We start from the raw sequence: 27,353 nt of genomic DNA, 5'->3' as shown, positions 1-27,353 counted from the left end.
ACCGACAGTGCAGGTCGGGTGGCTGCCAGCTACTGCGAGGGGCCCGGAAGCCATTCTGAATGACCCGGAAGCGAAGCTGCTTCTGGGTCACGCCACGGAATCTGACCGCAAGAAACCTCCAGCGCAGGAGCGCTCCCCTGGCACCCAGGATGTCTATTGCCCTTCCTGGCCCCCATGGAGCTCCCCTATCGGGGCTTGAGCCGACCACCGCCAACACCCAGAGCCACAAGTGGCCCGGGAGAGCACTCTCCAGCCATGTACCGGTGCCTCCACAGCCCTCACGTGCAACTTGTTGTGCCCAGCTTCCCCCCTCGGGGACCGAGGGCACTTGTGTGCCCGGAGACACCACCAGCCATGGAGGCCAGGGAAGGACACCACATGAGGCGAGACGGGTTAGGTCCTAAACAGGGTAAGGGGGCACTGGGCGGTCACCGGTGTGGGGCGGGCCGGGAGCGGGGAAAAGCTGGAAGTGACGGGGAAGAGCAATAAACACGCACAGGGAGGGCCGGGGGACAGGGGCACGCGCGCTGTCTGGTGATCACAAAGACTGAGTCACGGCCGGCCACCTAGTTTTCAAGTAGGAATATTGCTATTTTTAAACAAAAACACGTCCACACCTGTTAAAGGATTTTGAGAGGCAGGTTGGAACCGCTGACCCTTATGTATACTATCAGCTGATTGAGTAGAATGATTTGAATTTGTTTCATGAATATAAAGATATTTTGCTGCATTGTTTTCCAAACGTATACTACAGATTTACACTCCAAATAGTAACAGAGATGAATTTCAGGTGTTTAATACATTCATCACCTTTGGGTAATTTTTTTTTTCTTTTTTGTTTTATTCATCCTGTTGAGTATGTAATGGGTCCTAATTTTCTTGAATACATATGTTTCCTGATGACTAATGATATTATGCAAGTAAGCTTTTGGGTCATCACTTTTTTTGGCCAAACTTTTGTTGGGTTATTTGCCGTATTAGTACATTAAACTTCTTAATAATTGGGACTATGAGTCTTTTCTTAGAATAATATATATTTCAAATAAGTTTCTTCATACTTTGGCCTGTGTATTTACTCAGAAAATGCATTTGGTAAGCAGAAGTTCTTATTCATAATATATTTCAGTTCCTTTTATTTTCCTGTGTAGTTATTACTTTTCAAATCCTGGATAAGAAATAATTCCTACTCCAAGATTTTGAAAATGTTTCCTTATGCTTTATCTTCTAAGAGACAATTCTATTTTTATTTGCACTTATCTCTATAATCTATCTAGAATATATTTCTGTGTTTAGGGTGAGGTTGCTGTTGTTGTTTAGTCACTAAGTCCAACTCTTTGTGACCCCATGGCCTATAGCCCTCCAAACTCCTCTGTCCATGTAATTTTCCAGGCAAGAATACTGGAATGGGTTGCCATTTCCTCCTCCAAGGGATCTTCCCAACCCAGCAATAGAACCTGTGTCCCCTGTCTCCTGCTTGGCAGGTGGATCATTACCACTGAGCCACCTGGGAAGCCCTTACTTAGTATGAGGTAGGTGGTTACATTATTATTATTTTTTGTGTGTGCTTATTTAAACAAACTCATTCAATTTCTTAAAAATAGTAGAATTTCCTCTCACTTCACTGCAGTGGAACATTTCTTACACATAACTTTGTAAAGTATTAATATATGTTTGTCTGTCTTCTGTTTTACTGGCCATTTGTTTTTCTTCCTCTTTTTATACTAAGGCTTCACAATCTTATTTACCAATGGTTTATAAGAGCCTTGATATCTGGTGGTAAATGATGATGATACCAGCAGTTGATATACCAGGCTCCTGTGTCCCTGGGATTCTCCAGGCAAGAACACTGGAGTGGGTTGCCATTTCCTTCTCTAATGCATGAGAGTGAAAAATGAAAATGAAGTCGCTCAGTCGTGTCTGACTCTCAGCCACCCCATGGACTGCAACCTACCAGGCTCCTCCGTCCATGGAATTTTCCAGGCAAGAGTCCTGGAGTGGGGTGCCATTGCCTTCTCCGAAAATTGTGTTTACTAATCTTGATAATAAAAAAAACTACTTAATCAGATGGTTGTATTGACGGCTATGATGATGTATGTTAATATTTTGCAAAATACAATATTCTCTGAAAATGTATGTATGTATATACACTCTTGAGAGTCCCTTGAACTCTCAAGATCTTGAGAGCTCAAGGAGATCCAACTAGTCCATCCTAAGGGAAATCAGCCCTGAATATTCTTTGGAAGGACTGATGCTGAGGCTGAAGCTCTAATACTTTGGCCACCTGATGGCGGAGCACCAACTAATTGGAAAAGGCCCTGATATTGGGAAGGATGGAAAGCAGGAGGAGAAGGGGACAAAAGCGGATGAGATGGTAGGATGGCATCACTGACTCGATGGACATGCGTTTGAGCAAGCTCCAGGAGTTGGTCATGGACAGGGAAGCCTCATGTGCTGCACTCCACGGGATTACAAGGAGTTAGACATGACAGACAGAGAAGGCAATGGCACCCCACTCCAGTACTCTTGCCTGGAAAATCCCATGGATGGAGGAGCCTGGTAGGCTGCAGTCCATGATGTCAGTAAGAGTCTGACAGGACTGAGTGACTTCACTTTCACTTTTCCGTTTCATGCATTGGGGAAGGAAATGGCAACCCACTCCAGTGTTCTTGCCTGGAGAATCCCAGGGACCGGGAAGTCTGCTGGGCTGCCGTCTATGGGGTCGCACAGAGTCGGACACAACTGAAGCGACTTAGCAGCAGTACCGGCAAACATGACAGAACAACTGAACCAAACTGATACATCAGTTCGGTTCAGTTCAGTCACTCAGTCGTGTCTGACTCTTTACGACCGCATGAACTGCGGCACGCTAGGCCTCCCTGTCCATCACCAACTGCCGGAGTTTACCCAAACTCATGTCCATTACACAGGCTTCTAGGGTTTCCCAGGTGGTTTAGTGGTAAAGAATCAGCCTGCCAAGCAGGCTGACCCGCTTCAGTCTGCGGGTTGGGAAGATCCCTGGAGAAGGAAACGGTAACCCTCCTCAGTCTTCTTGCCTGGGAAATCCCATGGACAGAGAAACCTAGGGGGCTGTAGTGCATGGGATCACCAATGAGTTGGACATGACTTAATGACAAAACAAGGAACGGAAGGGTCCTCTAATCTCCCCAAAGGAGGGAGAAGGGGTGGAAGAGAGATGGGAGGTAAGCAGGTTGACAGGAGTCTATCAAAGTTACAACTCATTCTCAGGGCCTTCTTTCCCAATCCAAACTAGAAATTTCAAGCCAATGATCATTTGAAATTACATTATAATATTGCTACTCTCAGGATTAAAATGGAGAACTTAAATTCAGATAGATGTGTTTTCTGCATTTCCAAGAAATTAGAGACTCTGAGCGTGCCCACAGAAGATGTTCTTTGGCCCAAAACCTATAGCATGATTCCAGAAGAGTACAAGGGATAAGTTTTGTGGTTGTTGCTGTTGTTTGCCACTGAATTACATTGACTTCCACTCTCCCAGTTCCGTGCAAAATAAACCATTGCCATCCTCTAACCTAACCAGATTAGACAACGTATTCCAGATTCCAGCTTTAAGGGTCTCTTTCCTGGAATCACTTCTGTAGCATATGGTTTCTATTTTTTCTCTTTTTATCCTGGATTAATTTTTCAAGAAAACAAATTATTATATACTTGGTCATATTCATTCTCATATAACTTAACATCCATGTAGTTGTGTAATTTTTCTTCTCATTACTCCTTCAAATACAAATTTAAATGTAAATATTTATGGGGTAAATCTTCTGAAGAGGAAAGTGTATGAGAAACATACATATATACACACACACACACACACACACACACACACTCACATATGTATATACAGATGTGTAAAGTCAAAGAAAGAAAGGGAAGTCACTCAGTCGTGTCCGACTCTTTGCGACCGTATAGACTGTAGCCTACCAGGTTTCACCGTCCATGGGATTTTCCAGGCAAGAATATAGGAGTGGGTTGCTATTTCCATCTCCAGGAGATCTTCCCGACCGAGGCATTGAACCCAGGTCGCCCGCATTGCAGGCAGAAGCTTTATCGTCTGAGCCACCAGGGATAGACAGATGTATATATATGTGTATATTCACACACACAAATATATGAATTATCCCCTGATATTTGAAGGTGATCTAGTTGATAAAAATTTTTATCCTAGCCTTCTTTTTTTGTGATTTTTCAAGAAGTTTCATTGGAATGTGGTTGCTTTTCAATGCTGTGTTAGTTTCTAATGTATAGCAATGTGAATCAGCATACGTATATATACATCCCCTCCCTTTTGTACTTCCTTGTTATTCAGCTCATCCCAGAGCATTAAGTAGAGTTCCCTGTGCTGTAACATTCTCACTAGGCATGTTTTTAAAATACATAAAATATTGCATTATATAACTACTGAGCAGTCTGATGGCTAGCCCAATCCTTGTCAGAGTCTCAGATGCAGTCCTGGGAATATCAGCCTGTTGTGTAAATTTGTGGGTGGGGAAACAGTTGCAGGCAAGACCCGAACTTGTACATATCTTTTCTAGTTTATGCACAAATGAGTGCCCAATAAAAGACAGCTACATGATGTCATGAAACTGATAAAGATCATTTTTCATTACTTCCATGTCCAGCTTCCCCAAAGGGCAATTCCATTCATGGGACTGGAGAGATACTGAATTCATGGTGACTTAGAAGGAAAGGAATAAGAAAGTTGAATGTCCACAGACGTGTGGTTAGTTGAAACCAATATTCATCTCTTCTGATAATGACCTGTGAACACATAGGCTAGGTGTCAAATCTTGTGAAAGAAAAAGATCACAATTATCCTGGGGAACCAGAGAGAAATAAGAGGTCAATGGAAGCATTCCACACTATTCTATTTAATGCATATTCAGTATTCACTGCAACACCGATGCTAATTTTTCCGACCTAAGAGACTCTTTTGTGAACATTTTTGTCCTTAAGCCTTTATATAAAAGCAATTCTAGGGTATATACCTGAAAGTGGAGTTTTGGGATCATGTACAAGGGCATCTTAAACTTTCTCAGATATTAGCCAAATGTAATCTAAAGTACCGTAAAATATTTCTATTTAAATGCAAGCAGTGTGTTAGAGTTTCCTTTACATTTTTATAAGAGAATAATATTTTAGACTATTTTAAATCAATATTAAATAAGTGTATAGTGGTATCATTGTCCTTGTTGTTCAGTCGCTCAGTTGTGTCTGACTTTTTGCAACCCCATGGACTGTAGCATGCCAGGCTTCCCTGTCCTTCACCATCTCCTGTAGCTTACTAAAACTCAGGTCCATTGAGTTGACGATACCATCCAACCATCTCGTCCTCTGTTGTCCCCTTCTCTTCCTGCTTTCAAACTTTTCCAGAATCAGGGTCTTTTCTAAGAAGTCAGCTCTTCACATCATGTGGCCAAAGTAGTGGAGCTTCAGCTTCAGCATCAGTCCTCCAATGAATATTCAGGACTGATTTCCTTTAGGATTGACTTACTTGATATTCTTGAAGTCTTCTCCAATGCCACAGTTCAAAAACATCAATTCTTCAGCACTCAGCCTTAACAATTAGTATTTTAGACTATTGTAACTCCATTTTATAGGTGGACAAAGGTATCATATAATCTTTTAATTTGAATATTCCTGATCATCAATGCAATTGATTATTCTTTTATTTGTTTTCTGACTATTTTGATTATTCTTCTGCAGATTACCTGCCAGTCCAAAGTTTTCATCAATTATGCTCTTGGTCTTTTCCCTTTTTGTGTGTGCACATTTAATGTGTATCTTTGAGACTAACATTGGTGATTTAGTTACATTGCATATTTGTCATAGTATTTAAGGTCAATTTTAAAAAAAATAAAATCTTTTCTTCCGTGTGTGTGCTTAGTCACTCAGTCGAGTCTGACTCTTTGTGACCCCATAGGCTGTAGCCTGCCGGGGTCCTCGGTCTATGGGGATTCTCCAAGCAAGAATACTGGAGTGGGCTGTCATGCCCTGCTCCAGGGGGTCTTCCCAAACCAGGGATTGAACCCAGGTCTCCCGCACTGCAGGCAGATTCTTTAGCATCTGAGCCACCAGGAAAGCCAGTGTTGTTTTATATTTTAGATGTCTAGTAGGTGGAGTTCCCCTTTGTACTTCTCTCTTTTTGATTGGAATGATGTTTATTTTGGAGATTATTTAGGAAAAATAATTTCTATCAGTGATATTGTTACTGTAGACTTATCACCTTTATTTTTGCATGAGCACATTTTTGTTTTAAACTTCAATGTTACTTCTGAGCAATTTCAAAGTGGTTTATTAATATTTTCTGTGTTATATTATTCTTATGATTTTTCATTTTCTGATCACTTTTTTTGCGTTTTTATATTCAGAATTTATAGAGAACTAACTTGGCATTTTTATTTAATTTATTTAATAAATCTTTTTATTCCTTAACACATTCTATCTATCTATCTATCTATCTATCTATGTATCTATCTATCTAACCTTTTGGCCATACTAAGTGACATGCGGGATTTTAGTTACCCAACGAGAGATCGAACCTGTGCCGCTTCAGTGGAAGCTGAGAGACCTAACCACTGGATCTCCAGGGAAATCCCTAACACCTGGCATGTTTTTAATTTGCTTGTTTATTTAATTAATTTATTTTTAAAGATGGATATTTGCTTTTCCGAATTTGTTGGTTTCTGCCAAACATCAACATGAATCAGCCATAGGTATACATATGTCCTTTCCCTCTTGAACCTCCCTCCCCAAACCACCCCTCTAGGTTGATGCAGAGCCCCTTTTTGAGTTCCCTGAGCCATACAGCAAACTAGCTATCTATTTTACACGTGGTAATGTGAGTTTCCATGTTACTCTCTCAATATATCCCACCCTCTCCCTCCTCCCTTCTCCCCATTTCCATAAGTCTGTTCTCTATGTCTGTGTCTGCATTGCTGCTCTGAAAATATTTCCATCAGTACCATCTTTCTAGATTTCATATATATGTGTTCAGTTCCGTTCAGTTCAGTCGCTCAGCAGTGTCCGACTCTTTGCGACCCCATGAATTGCAGCACGCCAGGCCTCCCTGTTTATCACCAACTCCCGGAGTTGACTCAAACTCATGTCCATCAAGTCGGTGATGTCATCCAGCCATCTCATCCTCTGTGGTCCCTTTCCCCTCCTGCCCCCAATCCCTCCCAGCATCAGAGTCTTTTCCAGTGAGTCAACTCTTCGCATGAGGTGGCCAAAGTACTGGAGTTGCATCTTTAGCATCATTCCTTCCAAAGAACACCCAGGACTGGTATCCTTTAGAATGGACTGGTTGGATCTCCTTGCAGTCCAAGGGACTCTCAAGAGTCTTCTCCAACACCACAGTTCAAAAGCATCAATTCTTCAGCACTCAGCTTTCTTCACAGCCCAACTCTCACATCCATACATGACCACTGGAAAAACCATAGCCTTGACTAGACGGACCTTTGTTGGCAAAGTAATGACTCTGCTTTTGAATATGCTATCTAGGTTGGTCATAAATTTTCTCCCAAGGAGTAAGCGTCTTTTAAATTCATGGCTGCAGTCACCATCTGCGGTGATTTTGGAGCCCCCCAAAATAAAGTCTGACACTATTTCCACTGTTTCCCCATCTGTTTCCCATGAACTGATGGGACCAGATACCATGATCTTCGTTTTCTGAATGTTAAGCTTTAAGCCAACTTTTTACTCTCCTATTTCACTTTCATCAAGAGGCTTTTTAGTTCCTCTTCACTTTCTGCCCTAAGGGTGATGTCATCTGCATATCTGAGGTTATTGATATTTCTCCCGGCAATCTTGATTCCAGCTTGTGCTTCTTCCAGCCCAGCGTTTCTCATGATGTACTGTGTATATAAGTTAAATAAGCAGGGTGACAATATACAGCCTTGACGTACTCCTTTTCCTCTTTGGAACCAGTCTGTTGTTCCATGTCTAGTTCTAACTGTGGCTTCCTCACCTGCATATAGGTTTCTCAAGAGGCAGGTCAGATGGTCTGGTATTCCCATCTCTTTCAGAATTTTCCACTGTTTATTGTGATCCACACAGTGTTAGGATACCATATTTATCTTTCTCTTTCTGACTTGCTTCACTCTGTAATAGGCTCTAGGTTTATTCACTTCATTAGAAAGGACTCAGGTGTTCCTTTTATGACAGAATAATCTTCCGTTGTATATATGTACCACAGCTTCTTTATCTAGTCATCTGTCCATAGACATCTAGATTGCTTCCATATTCTGGCTATTGTAAATAGTACTCTAATAAACAGTGGCGTACATGTGTCTTTTTCAATTTCTCTAACCTGGCGTGATTTTAATAAGCTTTTTTTGTGGTAAATAATAACTATAAAATAATTAATAAAACATATTCAGAGTTTGTTACTTTTTACAGTCTATTTTTAACTCTCATGCAATATATATATATGTATATATAAATATTGAAGCATAGTTAGAAAATGAACATTTACCAGTAATTTCAAGAACTACCAAAGTATTATTAGTATTGAATGTAGATGTCTGATCTAGTGTAGTTTAATTTCACTCTATTTTATTCCATAGTTTATTACTCATTTAAATGTCAGTTATGCTTTCAGATATAATTTTGAACATCATTTTTAGACTTATTTCAAGACTTTGAAATGTTGCTCTTTACAGATTAATTTGATCAGAAATCAATTTTTAGCTGTCAACTTCATTTGGATTTTCAAGATTGCCTTTCTTATTGTTTTGTTTTAACTTTTGTTGAGAGTTCATTGTCAGCAAGAGCTTTTGGATTTTTTATTTTTCTTTTCTTCTGTTTGGCATTTTGAAATTAAGTAGCTCATAAGGAATTCCAGCTTTAAGACATGTTTGAGAGAGTGATTGCTAAGTCACACAGTCGTGTCCAACCCTTAGTGTCCCCATGAACTGTGCCCACCAGGCTGCTCTGTCCATGGAATTTTCCAGGCAAGAGGACTGGAGTGGGCTGACATTTCCTCCTCCAGGGGATCTTCCCAATCCAGGGAGATATGTTTAGTAGTACTTAATTATTTTCCCTTCTTTTATTCACTGATAGAAGTGGAAATACTGACTTCGAGTATTAAGTTAACCTGAGGTCCCCATAATCCTAACAATAAATTGGCACACCAACCAAGAAGGAGCAATACTCATGTGATAGTCAAACTCCTTGTTCTCGGATTTATTTCATATATGAACCCAACCGTCCTTGTTAGCTTTCTTCATGTTTATAGTTGCTCTGATTTTAAATAAAGGGCAACATCAAAGCTAGAAAAAACTTTCTGTACTGTGCCAGTTGTTTGGGCTGAGTTTCAGAACTGCTTCAGAATCCGATAGAAAAAGCAATTTTCAATTATTGGAAATAAGTACGATATACTTTCACAATATAATAGGTAGCCTACACTGTATACAAAGGGTCATTCTATGTCATATTGCCTTCTAATTTATGATTTTGAGGAACCACCGAGAATTTTTATGCAGTTAATGACATTTTAATCTATGCTGATTTATTTAGATTAGAAAATGTTACGTTTTCTAGTTTTGTGGATAACTTCTCAATAGCATTGCTTGTGTGATCATATGTACTCGTATGTATAGTATATCAGCAACTTCATTTTTTAGTTTGAACTGTTTCTGTTACATATATTTTATTTCCTTTTTTCTTTTGGAACAATTACAGTGACATAAAAATTAACTTACTTAAATTTACAAAATGCGTTATAGGAACCAGAAAACTGGTGCCTCTCACTGTGGCCTGTACAGACAGGACTGGAGATTGAAAGGCTATGAGGAACTGATATTCTTTGGGAAGATTCAGCGTAAGCTTTTATCTATCATTAGTGTTCATGTCATAAGTGTATTCAGCTATTCATGAATTCTGTGTTTGTTCCACAGTAAGAACTACCTAGTCAAATACCTTACCTTTATGACTAAGAAACACAAGGATCCGACTTGTGACATTTGTTACAAACTGTCACAAGTTGGAAAGCATTCTTAAGATGATAAAAATTTACAAGTAAATGGATACAGTTCTTTGACATTAAGCATTGTAAAACTGTAAACTTAAACTGTAAAACTCCTACATTACCAGTTGAAAAGTATATTCGAGTTTAAGAACTGTGTTATAATGTTAACCTAATTATTTCTTACATAATCCAGTGGCCTGTAGTTGGATTACTTCCATCAGATAATTCAGGTTTAAGAAAACATAATTTAGCAATGGACTGGAATATATAATGGCTGCTTCTATGTACTATTCTGCTTGAGTGCATGCTGTGTGTTTGATTGTGACACCAAGGACAGCAGCCTTCCGGGCTCCTCTGTCCGTGGATGTTTCCAGCAAGAAGACTGAAGTGAGTTACCACTTCCTCCTCCAGGGGATCTTCCTGACCTAGGGATTAACCCCAGTTCTCCTGTGTCTCTTGCATTGGCAGGCAGATTCTTTACCACTGACCCACCTGAGAACTTCGTTCATTACTTGCAACAGTGCCGATCTACGCAAAACAAATTACACACCCTCATTATCCTAAACTAATGTCAGCCATGACGTCTCCGGAATAACAGCGTTTAACTTTCTTAAGGAAATTAGGTGTGACAGCAATGCAGCTTTCCCTTACCAAGCAATAAATAAGAGCTTGTTTTATTTTGGTTAGTCTGTGTGACTTCAAAAAGCAAAAGTTAAAAATATTCCATAAAATGATTATTTTCTACATTATATAGATGTTCTGAAATAAAAGTTCTAGTCAGTACTTTTTATGCATATCAGAAGATGGAATGTAAACAAAATTTGCACTTGAAGGTGGAAGATTAACTATATTAATTTAGATCCACAAAATGTGTTTTCTAAGTGTGAATGAGTGTTATCCAATTTTTATGTTTCTTTCTATAAAAATGAGATTTCTTGTTTTAAAATCTTCTGCTCTTGGATACGTGCCTTACTCCTTTTCATAGAATTAATGTGGTTTGCATCATTTCTCAGACAGGAGTCTTGGTGTCTCTTTCTTTCATCTGGACTGGTGTGAGTCCATACCTTTTGTAAGGTCTGTATGGACACAGGACTCTTGCAGAAAAGTACAGTCTAGTTCGCTCTGTAGAGAAAAACAAGTGATGTTCTTTCTGTTCTTCTTGGTCACATTTCTGTCTTATATCAGAAAGTTTGGGTTCATATTCTGATCAAAAGAAGTGATATTTATTATGTCTTATCAGTTATTTTATTCTTTACTATAAAAGTACATTTAATTACACTTAACAAACTTACCTGCTCACCTATTTTCTGTATTGAAATCGAATTCTGTAATTTCTTTTGTATATTTTCCCTTGTGTACAGGAATAATAAGAATTACATTTACACTCATTAGATGTAGCAACTAGTTGAAACACACACACATAATTTTTTCTTCACAACAGTTTTATGAAATAGATGTTATTATGTCTCAGTTAAGGAAGACAAGATAGGAAAAGGATGACTAACCACTCCTAGGATACAGACCAAGTAAATGGTAAACTAAAGATTCATCCTCAAACAGCCTAATTTCAGAGTTCATATCTTTTAAAATTTATTTTATATCTCACATAGCATTTTTAGTAATTTCTTCATTAAAATTGTATATAACATAAAACAAAGTAATTGTTCCAAACAACTGACCGTGTACTTCAGTTCAGTTCAGTTCAGTTCATTTGCGCACTCATGTCTGACTCTTTGTGACCCCATGAACTGCAGCTTGCCAGGCTTCCCTGTCCCTCACCACCTCCCAGAGCTTGCTCAAGCTCATGTCCATCGAGTCGGTGATGGCAGTGGCACTGAGTAACCTCTCTCTCTGCCAGTAGTGCTTCGAGCCCCATTAGATCTGCTGACCCGTGGGACTTTAGTGGCAGAGCAGTTGCAGCTGGTGCCCCTGGGCGTCCAGTCCGCTGCAGTCTTCCTGTCTGACTGCTGCGTGTAGACATTAAGCTTCAGCTCGGTGCTGAATATTCTCTGACTCTTAATGAGTATTGCTTGTACATGTGAGTAGAAATAGGATGTTTAAATTATTTTGCATCTTCTTCTTCTTATTTATACTTCTATTCCTGTTTATCATGAGGCAAGATACTCTGACCTACCAAGGCACAAAGTCAGGCACGTGTGACAGTGCTCCATTATCAAATGGAAGTGGGAATGAAGGAGACAGGGCTTGAGCAGGGCTGAGGAAAAGTAGCTTGTGTGAAGGAGGTAACTCACATCCCCATGGCTCCAACTCATATATCACATTCTTGAGCCCAGGAAAGACAGTACTGTGGGATATAAAGAGACCACCTAAAGCTGACAGCTGGGGCCATCTAGTTTCTGTCTGGGGGTACCTCTAAAGGACAGGGCTGAACGGAGGCTCGACCAGGAGACTTGTCACAGAGCACAGCCAAGAGCAGACCTCAGCACAGCCGTACCTGTGAGCTATTACTCTGCACCCTGTTACCAGGCAGCAAGTCCTGTTCAGCCATTTTCAATGGGCTCCTCCCCCCAAGGAAGCAACTGTCAGTGAGTGACTGTTAGTGGGGACAACCAGGCAAGGTCAGCGGAGCAGGGGTTGTCACGTGGAAAGTGAGGTAAGAGTCAATCCTGGCCTCCCCTCCAGGGTGCTCCAGTTCATCCAGCCTCAGACCAATGGTCATCTGGGGGCATCAGGGGACATGTGGGAGTCTGTGTCCTGTTGACCTCCAGAGCCCTCACTACGGCCTCTACTGGCCGCGGCCAGGCCTTGAGGAGGCAGTGACCCTCTCCCCGCCTCTGCCACCTCCTGGCAGCACCATCTGCCCTGGATACCATCTGCAAGACCTGCTCCCACACCCCCCACATGGCTGGCCTGAGGAGCCTGAGGGCCAGTTGCGTTTGGCGCCTGGCTCCCTCAGCAATGACAGCTGAGCAGGGTCTGAGGACCCAGCACTGAGGGCGCTGCCAGCTGAGCTCTCACTCTGCCAGAACTGGACCCTGGAGGGTAAGCCGTGCCTCAGGACCTGCCCTTTCTGTTATTTTCCTAGTTATTAAAATATTTTTAAAGGAGTACTTGGCCCTTAATAAAAATATTAGTCATACCATCCTTCCCCTTTTCCTTCTCACAACCAAAATAACAAAAATATTTAAATTACTGATGTTTTTGAAACTAAATGTCTTCATGATAGAAGTAAAAGTAACCATAGTACAAAGACAGTGATGGGACTTCCTTTGTGGCCCAGGGGTTCAGAATCTGCCTGCCAGTGCAGAGGACATGGATCTGATCCCTGGTCTGGGAAGATCCCACATGCCGCTGAGCAACTAGCCCGTGCACCACAGCTACTCACCCAGGACCCTAGAGCCTGCGAGTTACAGCTACTGAAGCCTGTGCACCTAGAGCCTATGCTCCACAACAAGAGACAGGTCCCTACTCAGGACAGCTAGAGACAAGACAAGCATGACAAGGAAGACCTAGCATAGACAAAAACAAATAAACAAAAATTAAAAAAAAAAAAATTAAAGATAGTAATAAATTGAAAACATGCTTGCAACACACGGCAAAAACGTTCATTTTTGTGAGAAGAATTTACAGGGATCCAAATAAAGAGTACAAGTGGATACATTAGGTGTGAAACTTAATTTTGTTTATAAGATTAAATCTTAGGCTTTGTTTCTTCTAGGAAAGCCTGGGGACTCAGAAGGAGTAGAAATGGGTAGAGGAGGCTGTACTAGGGGAGGGGTGGGCGCACAGTCAATATTGTAAGACCTTCAGTGGGACCCTTAGCCTAGGGTTAGAGGTCATGCTCCACCAACAGGAAACCTGTCAGCAGTCCTCACCAGAGTTTGATGAGTCTGGGACAGAGGCCTGTCCATGCGCTATCCAACCCTCAGGCCTCAGGGCAGATGGGTGAGATGGGGGCCCAGGCCAGTTTGGGGACTGTGTCCCACAGAGTCCCAGAGCCCTTGCCATGGGTGCCCACAGGCCAGATCCAGGCCACAAAGCAGCTGAAGTGAAAGTGAAAGTGAAAGTCGCTCAGTAGTGTCTGACTCTTTGCGACCCCATGGACTATACAGTCCATGGCATTCTCCAGGCCAGAATGCTGGATTGGGTAGCCTTTCCCTTCTGCAGGGGTTCTTCCCAACACAAAGCAGTGAACCTCTCCCCAGTCCCTGCCTCCATGACCTATAAGCTGCAGAGGACGATCTGGGCATGGTCCCCAGAGCCCTGGGCAGCTGGAGGATATGACCCTGGCTACTAAGGACAGAGTTTCCCAGCTCCTGTTCTCCATTCACGTTTCCACACTTGGTCCAGCATTGATTGGTTGTCCACCCCCAGGAGGTGGCAGGAGGTTAGGTTGGTGTGCAAGGATCTAACACGTCATTTCAGGCTTGCCTCTGTGGTTGGGACTTCTTTCAAAGAGAGTAATTGTTGTGAAGTAAAGATTAACCCAGTTGGAAATTGCTACAAGTGTGTCTCTGCAGCTTAAATGAAGAGCCTGAGGCCCGGCTGAGTCCTAGGCGCCAGGACCCAGACAGATGACAGTTGGATGGGGTCTGGGACTTGGCTCTGAGGTGCTGCCCGCTGAGACCTGCCCCCTCAGCCAGGGCCAGGCACTGGACATAGGACCCCGACTGGGTGCCGGATACCCTGCACGCCCAGGACCCCGTCCTCCTGGCCTGGGCCTGGACCCCAGAGGTAGAGGGTGGTGCCTGGGACCTGATGCTTGCTTTTCAGAACTGAGAGTAGCATTTGTTTGGGGGGGAGGTTTACAGCAACATTAGGGCTTCCCTCTTGGCTCCATCGGTAAAGAACCTGTCTGCAGTGCAGGGGACCTGGGTTTGATTCTTGGGTTGGGAAGGTCCCCTGGAGAAGGCAATGGCAACCCACTGCACTATTCTTGCCTGGAGAATCCCATGGACAGAGGAGCGCGGCAGGCTACAGTCCATGGGGCCGCAAGAGTCGGACTTGACTCAGTGACTAAACCACCACCGCTACCACAAGAACATCATGACCTGACCATGACCTGACCTCAAGAGCAAAGACTCTGACCCCAGAAGTAGCCAGGCCACTCCCTCAGCGTTCCTAGAAAAGTGCTTTGCTGAATGTTTTCTGGGTGCTCAGCTTTTTTTGGTTGTCTGTCTTTTCTCCTTGTGTGGCCCTGCAGTAAGGCTTTCTCTCCTCCCTGTGTGTTAGAAGCACAAACTTGTGATCAGTACCAAGATGATATTCTCATCAATAATAGAATCTCTTTATTCTCAATGTGTTAGATTTGTCCCTCCTCACCCTGAAATGTTCACTATCAGCTATACTTGGGGACAGAACATTTTAATTCATATAAATTATTTTCATAATCAGAGAGGAATGTGTGAGCCTGAGATTCAATTTTTGAAATAAAATGGTTACTCTGAAAAGCCAAACTTGTCCATGAAATGACAGTAGCAGTTGGACAGTGGCAGTTGGACTCATCCTGTGCAGAGTCCAGTTAATTCTGAAGGTTCTGTGATGTGTGGTCGCCATGGTAATGTGGTGATACACATTCTGCATTCAGTGTGTTTTCGAGCTGAGAGCTTCATGTATGGTGGCAAAGAGAAATGGGTAACCTGAATTGTTTGGGAGGTAAGTTCCCACTGATCCTCTGAAGGCTGCTCCTTCAAATGGGCTGGTTAATCTTTACTGATGAACTTTCCTCATCTTTTTTTTTATTATTTTTCTTTTCCATCACTCTAACTTATCTACAGAGTTATAACTGTGTTTTATAGTTTTGTATTATTCCTTAAATTATATTTTGATTCTCCTGTCAGCTGGCTGCCTTAAATATCTTCCTAGATTTCCAATTTCCCAATGCCAGTTTTGTACACCAGAAACAGATGAAAAGAACTAACAGAGGAGACCCATGATGTCTCCCCAACATCAGACATTATAGTAAAGGGAATTACATCTCAACTCTTCTCAAATGCTGCTGCCCAAATCTACAAACACTAGCAGTGTAAATCTAGAGACTTAACAAGGAAAGAAACTGGAATTTACTGGTGGGATTCCCATGGGTGGATGTGGGCTGGATCATGGTTTGTCTGTTGCCAAGGAGTTTAGTGAGATGGCATAGTGCTATTGGGTTGGTAGGAATAACATTTGGTCACTGAGGGAAGAAGAGCCTGTCTGTTGATCCTCAAGGAGAATCTAGGGTTACGGTCTCCGGGCTGTGAGGATGGAGATGATTTTCAAAAAGAATATGGGGCTCTGTTGTCTTCCACTACAGGGTCTAGAGCATGATGAGAAGCTGATAGAGTCAGAATTTTAGTGGAGAAAGATTGAACTCCTGCCCATTCTTAGCTAGCACTTGGTCCAGGCTGCTCAAATAAGTGTTCAGATCAGCTGTGAGACTTGGAGCATCTCAGACTTAGTTAAGCCACCAAAGGCCAGCACAGAGCCCACCTCCCAAGTTAACTCACATTAACTGCTCATCCAGACTTGCTCAAGTTAAAGGGAAGTTAATTCTTGGTAGAACCATCATGTGGCCTTTGGTTTAGACGGTTCTGAGCTCTGAGCCAACTTGTTGGCCAAACAGACCGCTGGTTACTTAGCACGGTGAACTGGGCTTTGGGAAGGCTGCTCGTGAGACGGTTGAGTGTGTGAAGAAGCTTTGGAGGATGGACAGACTTGGAATCCTGTGGTCTTTCTGAGGGGCTTTGCTCAGAGGAAACTTGTATTTTGGATCAGGAACTGAGATATAGGCATGAGTGGTAGAAGGAGGATTTGAGCTCTTTTTAAGGCTGAGGCATCTTCTTCAGGGCATCAGCTCTTATCCACAGAAAACTAGGGGCAGGATAATTTGAGTTGGAGGTAGGGTTGAGGTCCTGGGTAAGGGGTTTTAGCACAGGTCTCAGGGGTGCAGGCATCTGTGTCCTCAGGGAACCATCTACAATCCTGCCCCAGGTTCACTATTTATTATTGTGTGACCCTTGGAAAATCACTTCCTCTATCTAAATTTCAACACCATCTAATGTAACATATGGATTACAGCCCACACTTTGTCCACCCTTCCTCTTGAACAGGGCTGAGTGTCCGAAGAGGTGCTAATAGATACTCTCCATGTGCTCTAAAAACTTGTTTTGGTGAAAAAGCTAAGGAATAAGCTTCCATCCCCACTTATTGGAGCCATCAAAATGTCCTCTCTGCTTTCAACCACTACTGAAGGTCCATCTTATTCTTGCCATCATTCAAGGTTGAACACTTAACAGAGAAATTATGAAGCACCAGTCATTTACTTTTGTATTTATTTATTTATCTGTCTGTCTATCATTTATTTATTTGGCTGGATCGGGTCTTAGTTTGGCATGTGGGATCTTCATCACATTGTGCAGATCTTTCGTTGCAGGGCACTGACTCTCTACTTGTGGTGCTTGACCTCAGTAGTGGCAACAGGTGGGCTTAATTGCTCAGAGGCATGTGGAACCAGAGTTTGCCCACCAGAAATCAAACCCCATCCCCTGCGTTGAGAGGCAGATTCTTACCCACTGGACTGCCCGGGAAGTCCCTCGTTTATTTTTCTAATATTTTACCTGTATTTAATCATTCTTGGCCTCATAATACTAAAAATAGGCCATGTTAACATTTCTCCAACTCAGGACAGGGAACTGAGGCAAAGAGGGATCCATATGTCTTTCCCAAGTACCTGCTTCTCCTAAATGTGATTTGAATCCAGTCCATCAGGCATGGTAACCATGCTTTGCTGAGCTTCTAGATCTCAGTTAAATAGAGATATTTGCACACACAGCCAGTCTGTTGGATGTTTTCAGTGCACATCAAACTGCAGAACTTCCTAAGTCCACCTTGGATTCAGGAGGCCTTGTGAGGCATCTGGTGAGGAAGGGGACCAGAGGATTGAATTATGGATCAATCATTATTAGTTCCTGGGTGGTCCTCTGCCGGCAACATGTCGACAGCTCTCATCATTTCACAGGATGTCTCATCCAGAAGGAGAGAAGGAACACCCCTGAAATGTCAAGAACATCAAGAAGCAGCTGGTTGAAGAGAGTTTCGTTTTGGCCACATAATAGGGTGCACCCTATAACTGACTCAACTGAAGGTACTGTGGAAATTTTCTCATGAAGTTCATTCAAGAATGATAATTGTAGTATGTTCAGGGCCTGATATTTAAGAAAAAAAAAACCCAGAAATATTAAGCAATGTCCTTTTATTTCATGTGTTCACATGGAAACTATATCAGTTGGTACTGCTTTAACTATGAAAGGAAAGATGCATTTTAAATTCAACATTTGGTACATGCTTAAAAGTGGAAATGGTCTCTAGCTATGGTTTGGACATTAGCTAATGTTTTAACACTAGCTGTGATGTGTTCCCCCCGAAGTCATGTTTCAAGATTTCTTTAAATCATTAGACTTTATTTAAAGCAGGATTACATTGACATAAAAGTTGTATGGATTAGACAGAAAATTCCAATATCATATCACTTCAGTTTCGGCTATCAAATTCTACTCACGGATAACATATCTATGCTACATTTTTTACAATTAGTGAGAAAATATATTTTTAGTAATTCAAAGTCTAACATTGTTAGTTCACCTAACATTCACACTTTGTATTGTTATATTCAGTGATATTTTAAATATGCACATTTAAATTATAGGACCATACAGAAATCTACACACTAATGTTCACAGTGTATTATTAGTACTTAAATACTAGAAACAACCCAAAGACCATCATGTGATGAATGGATAAATGAAATGTGGTATGTACTCAGAATGGAATACTATCCCGCCATAAAAATGAATTCAGGATTGAAATATGCTATAAAATGGATGGACGATTAATACAAACATTTATTATAGTTAGTGAAATAAGGCAGGCACAGAAAGACAAATATTGCGTGATTCCACTGGGTTAAGGTACACAGAATAGGCTAACTCATGGAAGCTGGAAATGGAAATTACCAAAGTGAGGAGGCAATGGAGAAGGTGGATTATGACTTAAAGGGTACAGAGGTTATATTGGATCTGATGAAAAAGATGTAGATGGTGTTGATAGGTACATTAAATTGTGAATATAGAAAAATCAAGATTGCCACAAGAAATATCAATAACCTCAGATATGCAGATGAGACCACCCTTAGGGCAGAAACTGAAGAAGAACTAAAGAGTCTCTTGAGGCGAGTGAAAGAGGAGAGTGAAAAAGTTGGCTTAAGGCTCAACATTCAGAAACTAAGATCATGGCATCCGGTCCCAGCACTTCCTGGGAAATAGATGGGGAAACAGTGGCTGACTTTATTTTTCTGGGCTCCAAAATCACTGCAGATGGTGATTGCAGCCATGAAATTAAAAGACGCTTACTCCTTGGAAGGAAAGTTATGACCAACCTAGAGAGCATATTAAACAACAGAGACATTACTTTGTCAACAAAGGTCCGTCTAGTCAAGGCTATGGTTTTTCCAGTAGTAATGTATGGATGTGGTAGTTTGACTATAAAGAAAGCTGAGCACCAAAGACTTGATGCTTTTGAACTTTGGTTTTGGAGAAGACTTTGAACAGTCTCCTGGACTTGAAGGAGATTCGACCATTCCAACCTAAAAGAGATCAGTCCTGGGTGTTCATTGGAAGGACTGATGTTGAAGCAGAAACTCCAATACTTTGGCCACCTTATGTGAAGAGCCGAGCCACTTGAAAAGACCCTGATGCTGGGAAAGATTGAGGGCAGGAGGAAATGGGAATGACAGAAGATGAGACAGTTGGATGGCATCACTGACTCAATGGACATGGGTTTGGGTGGACTCTGGGATTTAGTGATGGACAAGGAGGCCTGGTGTGCTGTGATTCATGGGGGTCACAAAGAGTTGGACACGACTGAGCAACTGAACTGAACTGATGGAACTTTGTAATTCTTAAAAATTATGAGAAGAATAAATACAATTTATTTTTGATGACAATGCTGAGTCCCTAGTATATTTCTGTGAGCCCATGGACAGCAGCACACCAGGCTGACCTGTCTTTCACTATCTTCCTGAGTTTGCTCAAATTCCTGACCATTGAGTTGATAATGCTATCCAGACATCTCATCCTCTGTGGCCCCTTCTTTTCCTCCTGCCCTCAGTCTTTCCCAGCATCAGGGGCTTTTTGAGTGAGCCTGTTCTTTACATCAGGCGGCCAAAGTATTGAAGTTTCAGCATCAGTCCTTCCAATGAATATTCATGATTGATTTCCTTTATGATTAACTGGTTTGATCTCCTTGCTGTCCAAGGAACTCACAAGAGTCTCTTCAGCACCACTATTCTAAAGCATTAATTCTTTGGCACTCAGCCTTCTTAACGGTCCAAGTCTCACAAATGTACATGACTACGGAAGCCTAGTGTGATTTTTAGTGCTTCCCTCTGTCAGACCGAGTTTCAAGGCGATCAGGTTCCCCTTAGCCAGAAAGCTTAAGGCTCTCTGACTCATTTCTGAAACGTTCATCTCCTTTGCCTTCCTCCAGCCATGAGAAAGGTTGGCCAACAGATTTCAGCCCACACTTATTAACCACCCATATCCACACACTCCCCCGATGTGTCCACATTAACAAGGTCTTCCCAATGAGCATCACAAATGTCCTGACAATTCCTCTATGTCCTCCTAGAGCTCCCTGAGGACCAGCCTGAGGAGCTACCCATTTCAACGCTGGAGGAAGAGGCTCTGCCCAACTCCATAGTAAGTGCCTCCGATTCATCTGAGATAAAAGTGTTGCTCCATGACTATATTTTCTAGCGGAATTCAGATAAAGGTTGAAAATATTCAAGACAGTTCATATAAACAGTTTTTAATTTGATGGATGAATCTCTCCCAGCAGGTAACTGTTTCAAAAGGATGTTTTTCAAAAATGACAACATAAATTAAAAACTGGAATCGGGAGCAGTTTCCTCAGCAGAAACTATTCCTTCCTGAAATGAAAGTTTTAATTACTGGTGAAAATGAGCTGGAGTGCTCTTCCAGGAGGAGCTCCAGCCTTTCCCACAGATGTCCTCTATGTGTTCTTTTGGGGCTACGGACTCAACGGCACATTCCCATTTGGTTTTCTGAAAAGAAAAAGAGAACAAAAGCCCTGAATGCACAGTACTCAAGATGCTGACACCCTCACACTGTTTTCTTCTTTCTAATTGCAGGCCTGTGAACAAGCCAGTGAACACGGTAATTATTCAGGGATCATCCCTCTGATGAAAATAATCTAGTTGAAGAAGGTGGCAATCTCTTGCCGGCTCTATTTGGAGAGTCGCCCTGACACTGGATTCCTAAAGGGGGTGAAGGCACAGGGTGCAGATAAGAGACTAATCTCCCGGGAAAGAAAATGTCTGTGCTCTATGGTACCTGGAAACCACTACATCATTTAGATGCGTGGGTTTGGGTCCCATGTGTGAGCCCATGCAGTGTGATTCTAAAGCTGTCTGTGTGTGTTTCCTCAGGAGATGTTTCCCTCTTATAAAGCACAAGTCAACTGTGAACTTTCTAAATACTTCTCAACACACTGTGCACTGGCTATAGATTCCCTAATTCTTTCCTCATCTCAGTCATTCCTCAAGTTCGGTTAATATTCATCTTGCTCGAAGGGAGATGGTGCGGAGAAAAATGGACCAAGCTATTGACCTCCTAAGTGGGAAAAGAATAACCTGAGAACCTTGGGGTGGTCCCAGTGTGTCTGCTGTGGACCCGTGACCTGCACTTATCACTCAACCATGGGATCCTCAGTCATGGAGCAAGGGGGTCCCTGCATCTATGTTTATGCCTGGAGGTACTAGAGCTCCAGAGGTCCAGATTGTGCCCATCATTGTAAGATGGGCTCAGTGGTCATGGAACCCAGGGCAAACGTAGGTGGATTATTGCCAACATTGTCACAGTCGTTATTGTGGAAGGCACCTTGGGATTCATATCCTCTTGGTGAGTTCAAAGCTCTGAAAGTTGTGTTCCCTTGTTTAGACAGTACAGGCCACATCTGTTGGTGCTAGTGTCACTGCTTAACCAAGGACAAAAGCAGAGTGTCAACAGAGAGATATTTCATTGTACTGGGTGACATTACCATAAGCCTTACATTGGTTAAACCCTGTAGCACACTTTTAAGGGAAGGTGTCAAATAGATCTCACAGTGGAACTTGACACTCTGCTTGGTGACCTTGACTCTTGCTGTAAACCTCCTGCACACCAGGGTCCAAGAAGGTCAACGTTTACCCCATGCTTTCTCTCCATGATGAACTGTCCGTCTAAATGTATGGCTTCACTGAGTGTGAACAGACACTGACTCAGTGGATGTGGAAATATTATTTGGAAAATGAAGACTAGGAAGAAACATCACATGATAGATTATAGCTATTTGGCAAGGTAGGGTTGAATTCAGTTCTCTTAACAGAGATTGATTATAATGAAGAGCAAAATCTCACAGAAAACTTAGTAAGTGCATCAGCTGAAACTGAATCCTGGGGAGGCAGTGATCTAGGAAGAAATCCAGAAGATAGGTGTGATTTACCAGAAGCTCTAAACAGAAAGGAGGGTCATGGGTCTCTGTCATTGAAAGCTGGCATGCATTGTAATGTTTCACATTTCCCCATTGGTTTGGTTATCACCAGTTACATGCAGCCAATCTCCTTCATTGCCTTCTTGCTTGTCTCCTTGGTTGTACTTCATCCAGCAAAGTGGAGGATTCAAGAGCAGCTCAGTCCATAGTTACCAGCCTCTCTCCTGTACACATTCCACCCCATGTCCCATCCAATAAACACACAAAAAATCTGAGATCTTTGTAAACAGCCTCATCTCTGTCCTCATGGCCTTCTGTTTCCCTCTAGCTCCCCAGGAGCACCTGGTGTTGGAACTGCCCCAGGCCGGGGCTGAGGATCCGCCTCTGCCACCCCTGGAGGTAAGCTCAACTGTCTGTGTCTCACAAAGGCTGCTGCTTCACCTCTTTATGTTTCATTCAGCGAAATACAGTTATAGTCATCTGACAATGTATATTAGCACTTATGCATGCAGTTTGTTGCTGGTGAAATATTGACGTTAAATCTGTTATCAAAACAGAACTGATCCAAAAGGACACTAAAAATAGCATCAATTCCGACTGTAGGTACATTCCTCAGTAGAATTTTTTCCTCCTGGAAACTGAAAGATCTTAAGTGAAAGAGCCCAGCCTTTGCAACAAGGGTCCTCTCTGTTTTCTTTTGGAACGATTGATTTTTTAAAGAGTTTAGGGGGTTAGTTACCTGAGGAAAACAAAAAAATCAGATAACATAAAAGTTACTGCAGAGAACACACGATGCTGCCACCCTCACACTGTTTTCTTCTCTCTAATCACAGGCAGCCGGAGAAGCCAGTGAACGTGGTAAATATTCAGCAACCATACCTCTGCTGAGGAACAGTTTAGCTGATGATTGTGGGGCTCTCTTGCCAGCTAGCTTTGCAGAGTCACCCTGATGCTGGATTCCTAATGAGAGTGAGGGTTGGGGGTTCTGAGAAAAGACTGATCTCACATTAAGAACAATGTCTGTGCTCTATGGTCCCTGGAAACAACCACATCTTTTAGATGATGTGAGTTTGTGTGAATCAGGGTTGGGGGCCCATGTGGAAGCCCCTGTGATGTGATTCTGAAGGTGTGTGTATGTGTGTTTCCTCAGGAGATTTTTCCCCCTTACACGGCACAAGTCAACTGTGAACTTTCTAAACACTTCTCATCACCACTGCCCACTGATTATACATTACCTGATTGTTTCCTCAACTCAGCCATTCCTCAAGTTTCATTAATATTCATTTTCCTCAGATGAAGATGCTGCTGAGAAAAATGGCCCAAGCCCTTGTCCTCCTAAGTGGAAAAACCAAACTGAGAACCTAGGGGGCTTCCAGTATTTCTGGTCTGCAAACCTCACCTGAACTGATCACTCATCCTTGAAATCCTAGTCATGAAACAAGGGGTCCCTGCATCTATGTTTATACCTGGAGGTATTATAAGCTCGAGGTCCAGACCGTGCCCATCATTATAAGGTTGGCACAGTGGTCCCAAAACCAGGGCAAGCAAAGTGGATTAACAGCTACCTTTGGCACAGTCTTTATTGTGAAAGGCACCTCGGGGTTTGCATCCCCTGGTGAACTCACAGATTGTTAGTTTGGCGGCCTTGTGTCGACAATGCTGGTCCTGTCTCTTGGTGCTAGTGTCATGCTTAAACAAGGAATAAAGCAGATTATCATCAGGGAGGTATTTCATTTTACTGGATGATATTACCACAAGCCCTACATTGATTAAACCTGGTAACACACACTCTAGGGAACGTGTCAAATAGATCTCACATTCGATTTCGATAGTTAGCCTCGGACCATGAGTCGTCGTAATCTCCTAAAGCGCTGGATCAGAGACAGTCAGCATTCACCCTTGGTTCCTCTCCATAATGAACTGTCCCATTAAATGTATCGCTTCTCTCATTGTGGACAGCCACTGTCTCAGTGGACATGCAAATATTGTTTGGAAATTGAAGACTGGGAAAAAATATCACATGATTGATAATAGATATTTGTAAAGGCAGGATTGAATTCAGTCCTCTAATAGAGCTTGCTTTTAATCAAGAACAAAATCTCATAGAAACTTGGTAATTTCAATAGCTACAACTTTGCATCCTGGGGAGGGAGTGATCTAGGAAGAAATCCTGGGCTGATTTAGCAGATGCTCCAAACAAGCAGGAGGGACGTTCATCTCTGTCATTTAAAGCTGGAATGCATTTTAGTGTTTCTTTTTTCCCCACTGTTTAGGTTATCATTAGATCACTTGTTAAAATGCAGAGGCTCTCTTTCATTTCTTTCCCGTTCCTCTCCTTTGTTCTCCTTCATCCAGCAAAGAGGATGATTCAACAGCAGCTTAGTCCATAGCTACTTACCCCCTCATGCATACACTTCAGCCTTTGTCCCTATCAAAAAAAAAAAAAAAAAAAAAAGGCTGAGTGACTGCTGAGTAGCCTCACCAGTGTCCTAAGAGCTACTCTGTCTCTCTAGCTCCCCAGGAAGACCTGGTGGAGGAACTGTGCTTTCTATAACCAGCTGTCCCACTAAACAGATGGCCCCTGTGAGTATGAGCAGCTAGTGGCTCAGTGGGCATGTACACACTATAGAAAATGAATATTGTGAAGAAGCAATAAAGGGGACGAACTAGCATTTTATAATTCTATAATTTGAAAGACTTAAATTCCAAATGGCAATTTAGTTCCTGATCCAGAAAAAATAAAATTACAGTACCTTCACATAAAAAAAAGAAAATATTGATAGAAAAATATTATTCCTAATAGCTATTTATAAATGGTAGGAATTCAGTAATATAAAATCTTGTGTATTTGATTTTCTCTAAGACAAGTAATTAGTGAATTAATAGAATAGCATACTTTACCCAGGATTGATTTCAGTCCTCTAACACAGTTTACTTTAAATCAAGTCCAAAGTTTCATAGAAAATATGATGAACAGAGTAGCAGCAACTGTGGATCTCGGAGGAAGAGTGATCTGGGAAAAATCAGGAGACAGTGGCGATTTAGCAGGAGCTCAAATGATGGGCTGCCGTCTATGGGGTCTCACAGAGTCTGACATGACTGAAGTGACTTAGCAGCAGCAGCAGCAAACGAGCAGGAGGAGTCATGGGTCTCTTTCATTGAACAGTACACCCATTTTAGAGTTTTCCATCTTTTAGATTGAATATTTCATGTTGATTAGATTCCTCTAGCTAGAAAGCCAAAGATGTGTTTTCATTTCCTTCCTCCTCTCCTTTATTTTCCTTCCTCCTCCAAAGAGGATGGAGGAACACAAGTTCAGTCCATGCTTATTAACCTCCCACATCTATACACACCACCCCATGTCCACACGAAGAGAAAAAACCCTGCATGATTCCTCAGCCTCCTCTCTAGCATTCTAACAGGTACTCTGTGTGCCCTAGGTTTCACTGAGGACCTGCCAGTCAACCCAGCTTGTGACAGGACCGAAGAGACTCCATATGTCTCCAAGGAAAGTTCTTTTTTTTTTTTTTTTTTCCTCTGGTCTGAGATAGAAATACTGTTTCATTTCTTTTTCAGTAGAATTAAGTTATGAGTCTTTGAAGGTGTTTGTTTCAGATAGAGACAGTTCCCTTGGTTGGGATAATGTGGAGTGAGATACTTATTACCAAATCATGATGCCTCAGTCCACAGGATATTAAAATTGTTAGCATCCATTACATCCTGTTGAGTACCGATTTCTCTCTCCTGCAGTCAGATTTCCTCTAAGAAAAGAATTCTGCAGTTTCCAACCCAAACGATCTTGGAAGTTCCATCCTCCAGGCAAAGGTCTTGCCTTTCATCCTGAGTATGTGTGTTCTGATATTGCTGAACTCCACCAGTGTTCCTCATCAGGATCTGTCACTAAATGAACCAAAGAGTGTGCATCTATGTGATCTTATCCTCATAGTGCCTTCTCTTCTGTACTTGCAGGTGGCCCTTTCAGAATGTGAAAATGGTATGTATTCTAGAAGCATTCACTTTGGGAGAAAAACTTTGTAGATGAGAAAGTTGGGGCTTTCTCTCTGGTTTTAGTGTAGAGGCCAAACTGATTCCAAATTCCCGCTGGCAATGAGTGTAGGGGCCCTAGTGACAGAAAGTAATGTATAAGTCGAGCAATGTGGCTGATTACTGTAGTTCCAGGAGGAACCTGTACTATGGTTAATAGTGTAGGTTTGTGTCCATGGGACTGGGTGTGTCTCTGTGTGTAATGAATAGTGTGATTCTCCATGTGTCTGTGAATTTTCTGTCTTGTGCTTTCCTCGATATTTGTCACCCTAAACATCACTGTTACTGGTGTCAACTTCCCCCCAGAATTTCCCATCACCGTGTACCATTAATGAGTATGTGCATAAATATTAAACCAAGTATACACATTCACTGTATCCATTAATTTTATACCAGGTGAACATCCGATACCCTGAAAGACAAATCTCATCACTACCCAGGAACATGTTGACCCCAGAGTCTTTTTAATTTTTCTTGAATTTCTTCTTGGCTCTGCTGGGTCTTCATTGCTGCACAGGGTTTTCTCTGCTTGTGGAGAGTGAGGGCATCTCTCTAGTTGTGGTGCATAGGTGTATCACTTTAGCAGCTTCTTTTGCTACAGAGCATGGCTTCTAGGGCTCTTGGGCTTCAGTAGTTTTGGAAGGTGGGCTCAGCACTCGTGGCTCCCGGGCTCTAGAACACGGCTCAGTCCTTGGGGTGCACTGACGGGTTTAGTTTCTCCAAAGCATGTGGAATCTTTCCAGACCAGGGATTGAGCTCGTATCTCCTGCGTTAGCATGTAGATTCTTAAGCACTGAGGCACCAGTGAAGCCCGATA

At 42.2% G+C, this 27,353-nt stretch overlaps 1 protein-coding gene across 1 annotated transcript; it reads left to right on the top strand.

The window, feature by feature from the left end:
• The first annotated feature begins 4 nt into the window (after positions 1–4).
• Positions 5–26,145, top strand: LOC129654259 (uncharacterized). The gene is made up of 8 exons (XM_055583766.1): positions 5–409; positions 17,964–18,089; positions 20,630–20,700; positions 21,153–21,177; positions 22,821–22,891; positions 23,326–23,350; positions 25,933–26,004; positions 26,108–26,145. Exons 1-8 carry the CDS (start codon positions 175–177, stop codon positions 26,143–26,145), a joined length of 663 nt encoding a protein of 220 aa, XP_055439741.1. The 5' UTR covers positions 5–174.
• The last annotated feature ends 1,208 nt before the right edge of the window (positions 26,146–27,353 follow it).

Source organism: Bubalus kerabau, chromosome 5 (assembly GCF_029407905.1).
Source record: "Bubalus kerabau isolate K-KA32 ecotype Philippines breed swamp buffalo chromosome 5, PCC_UOA_SB_1v2, whole genome shotgun sequence".
NCBI classification, from domain to species: domain Eukaryota; kingdom Metazoa; phylum Chordata; class Mammalia; order Artiodactyla; family Bovidae; genus Bubalus; species Bubalus kerabau.
This window is presented reverse-complemented; position numbering and strand designations above follow the sequence as displayed.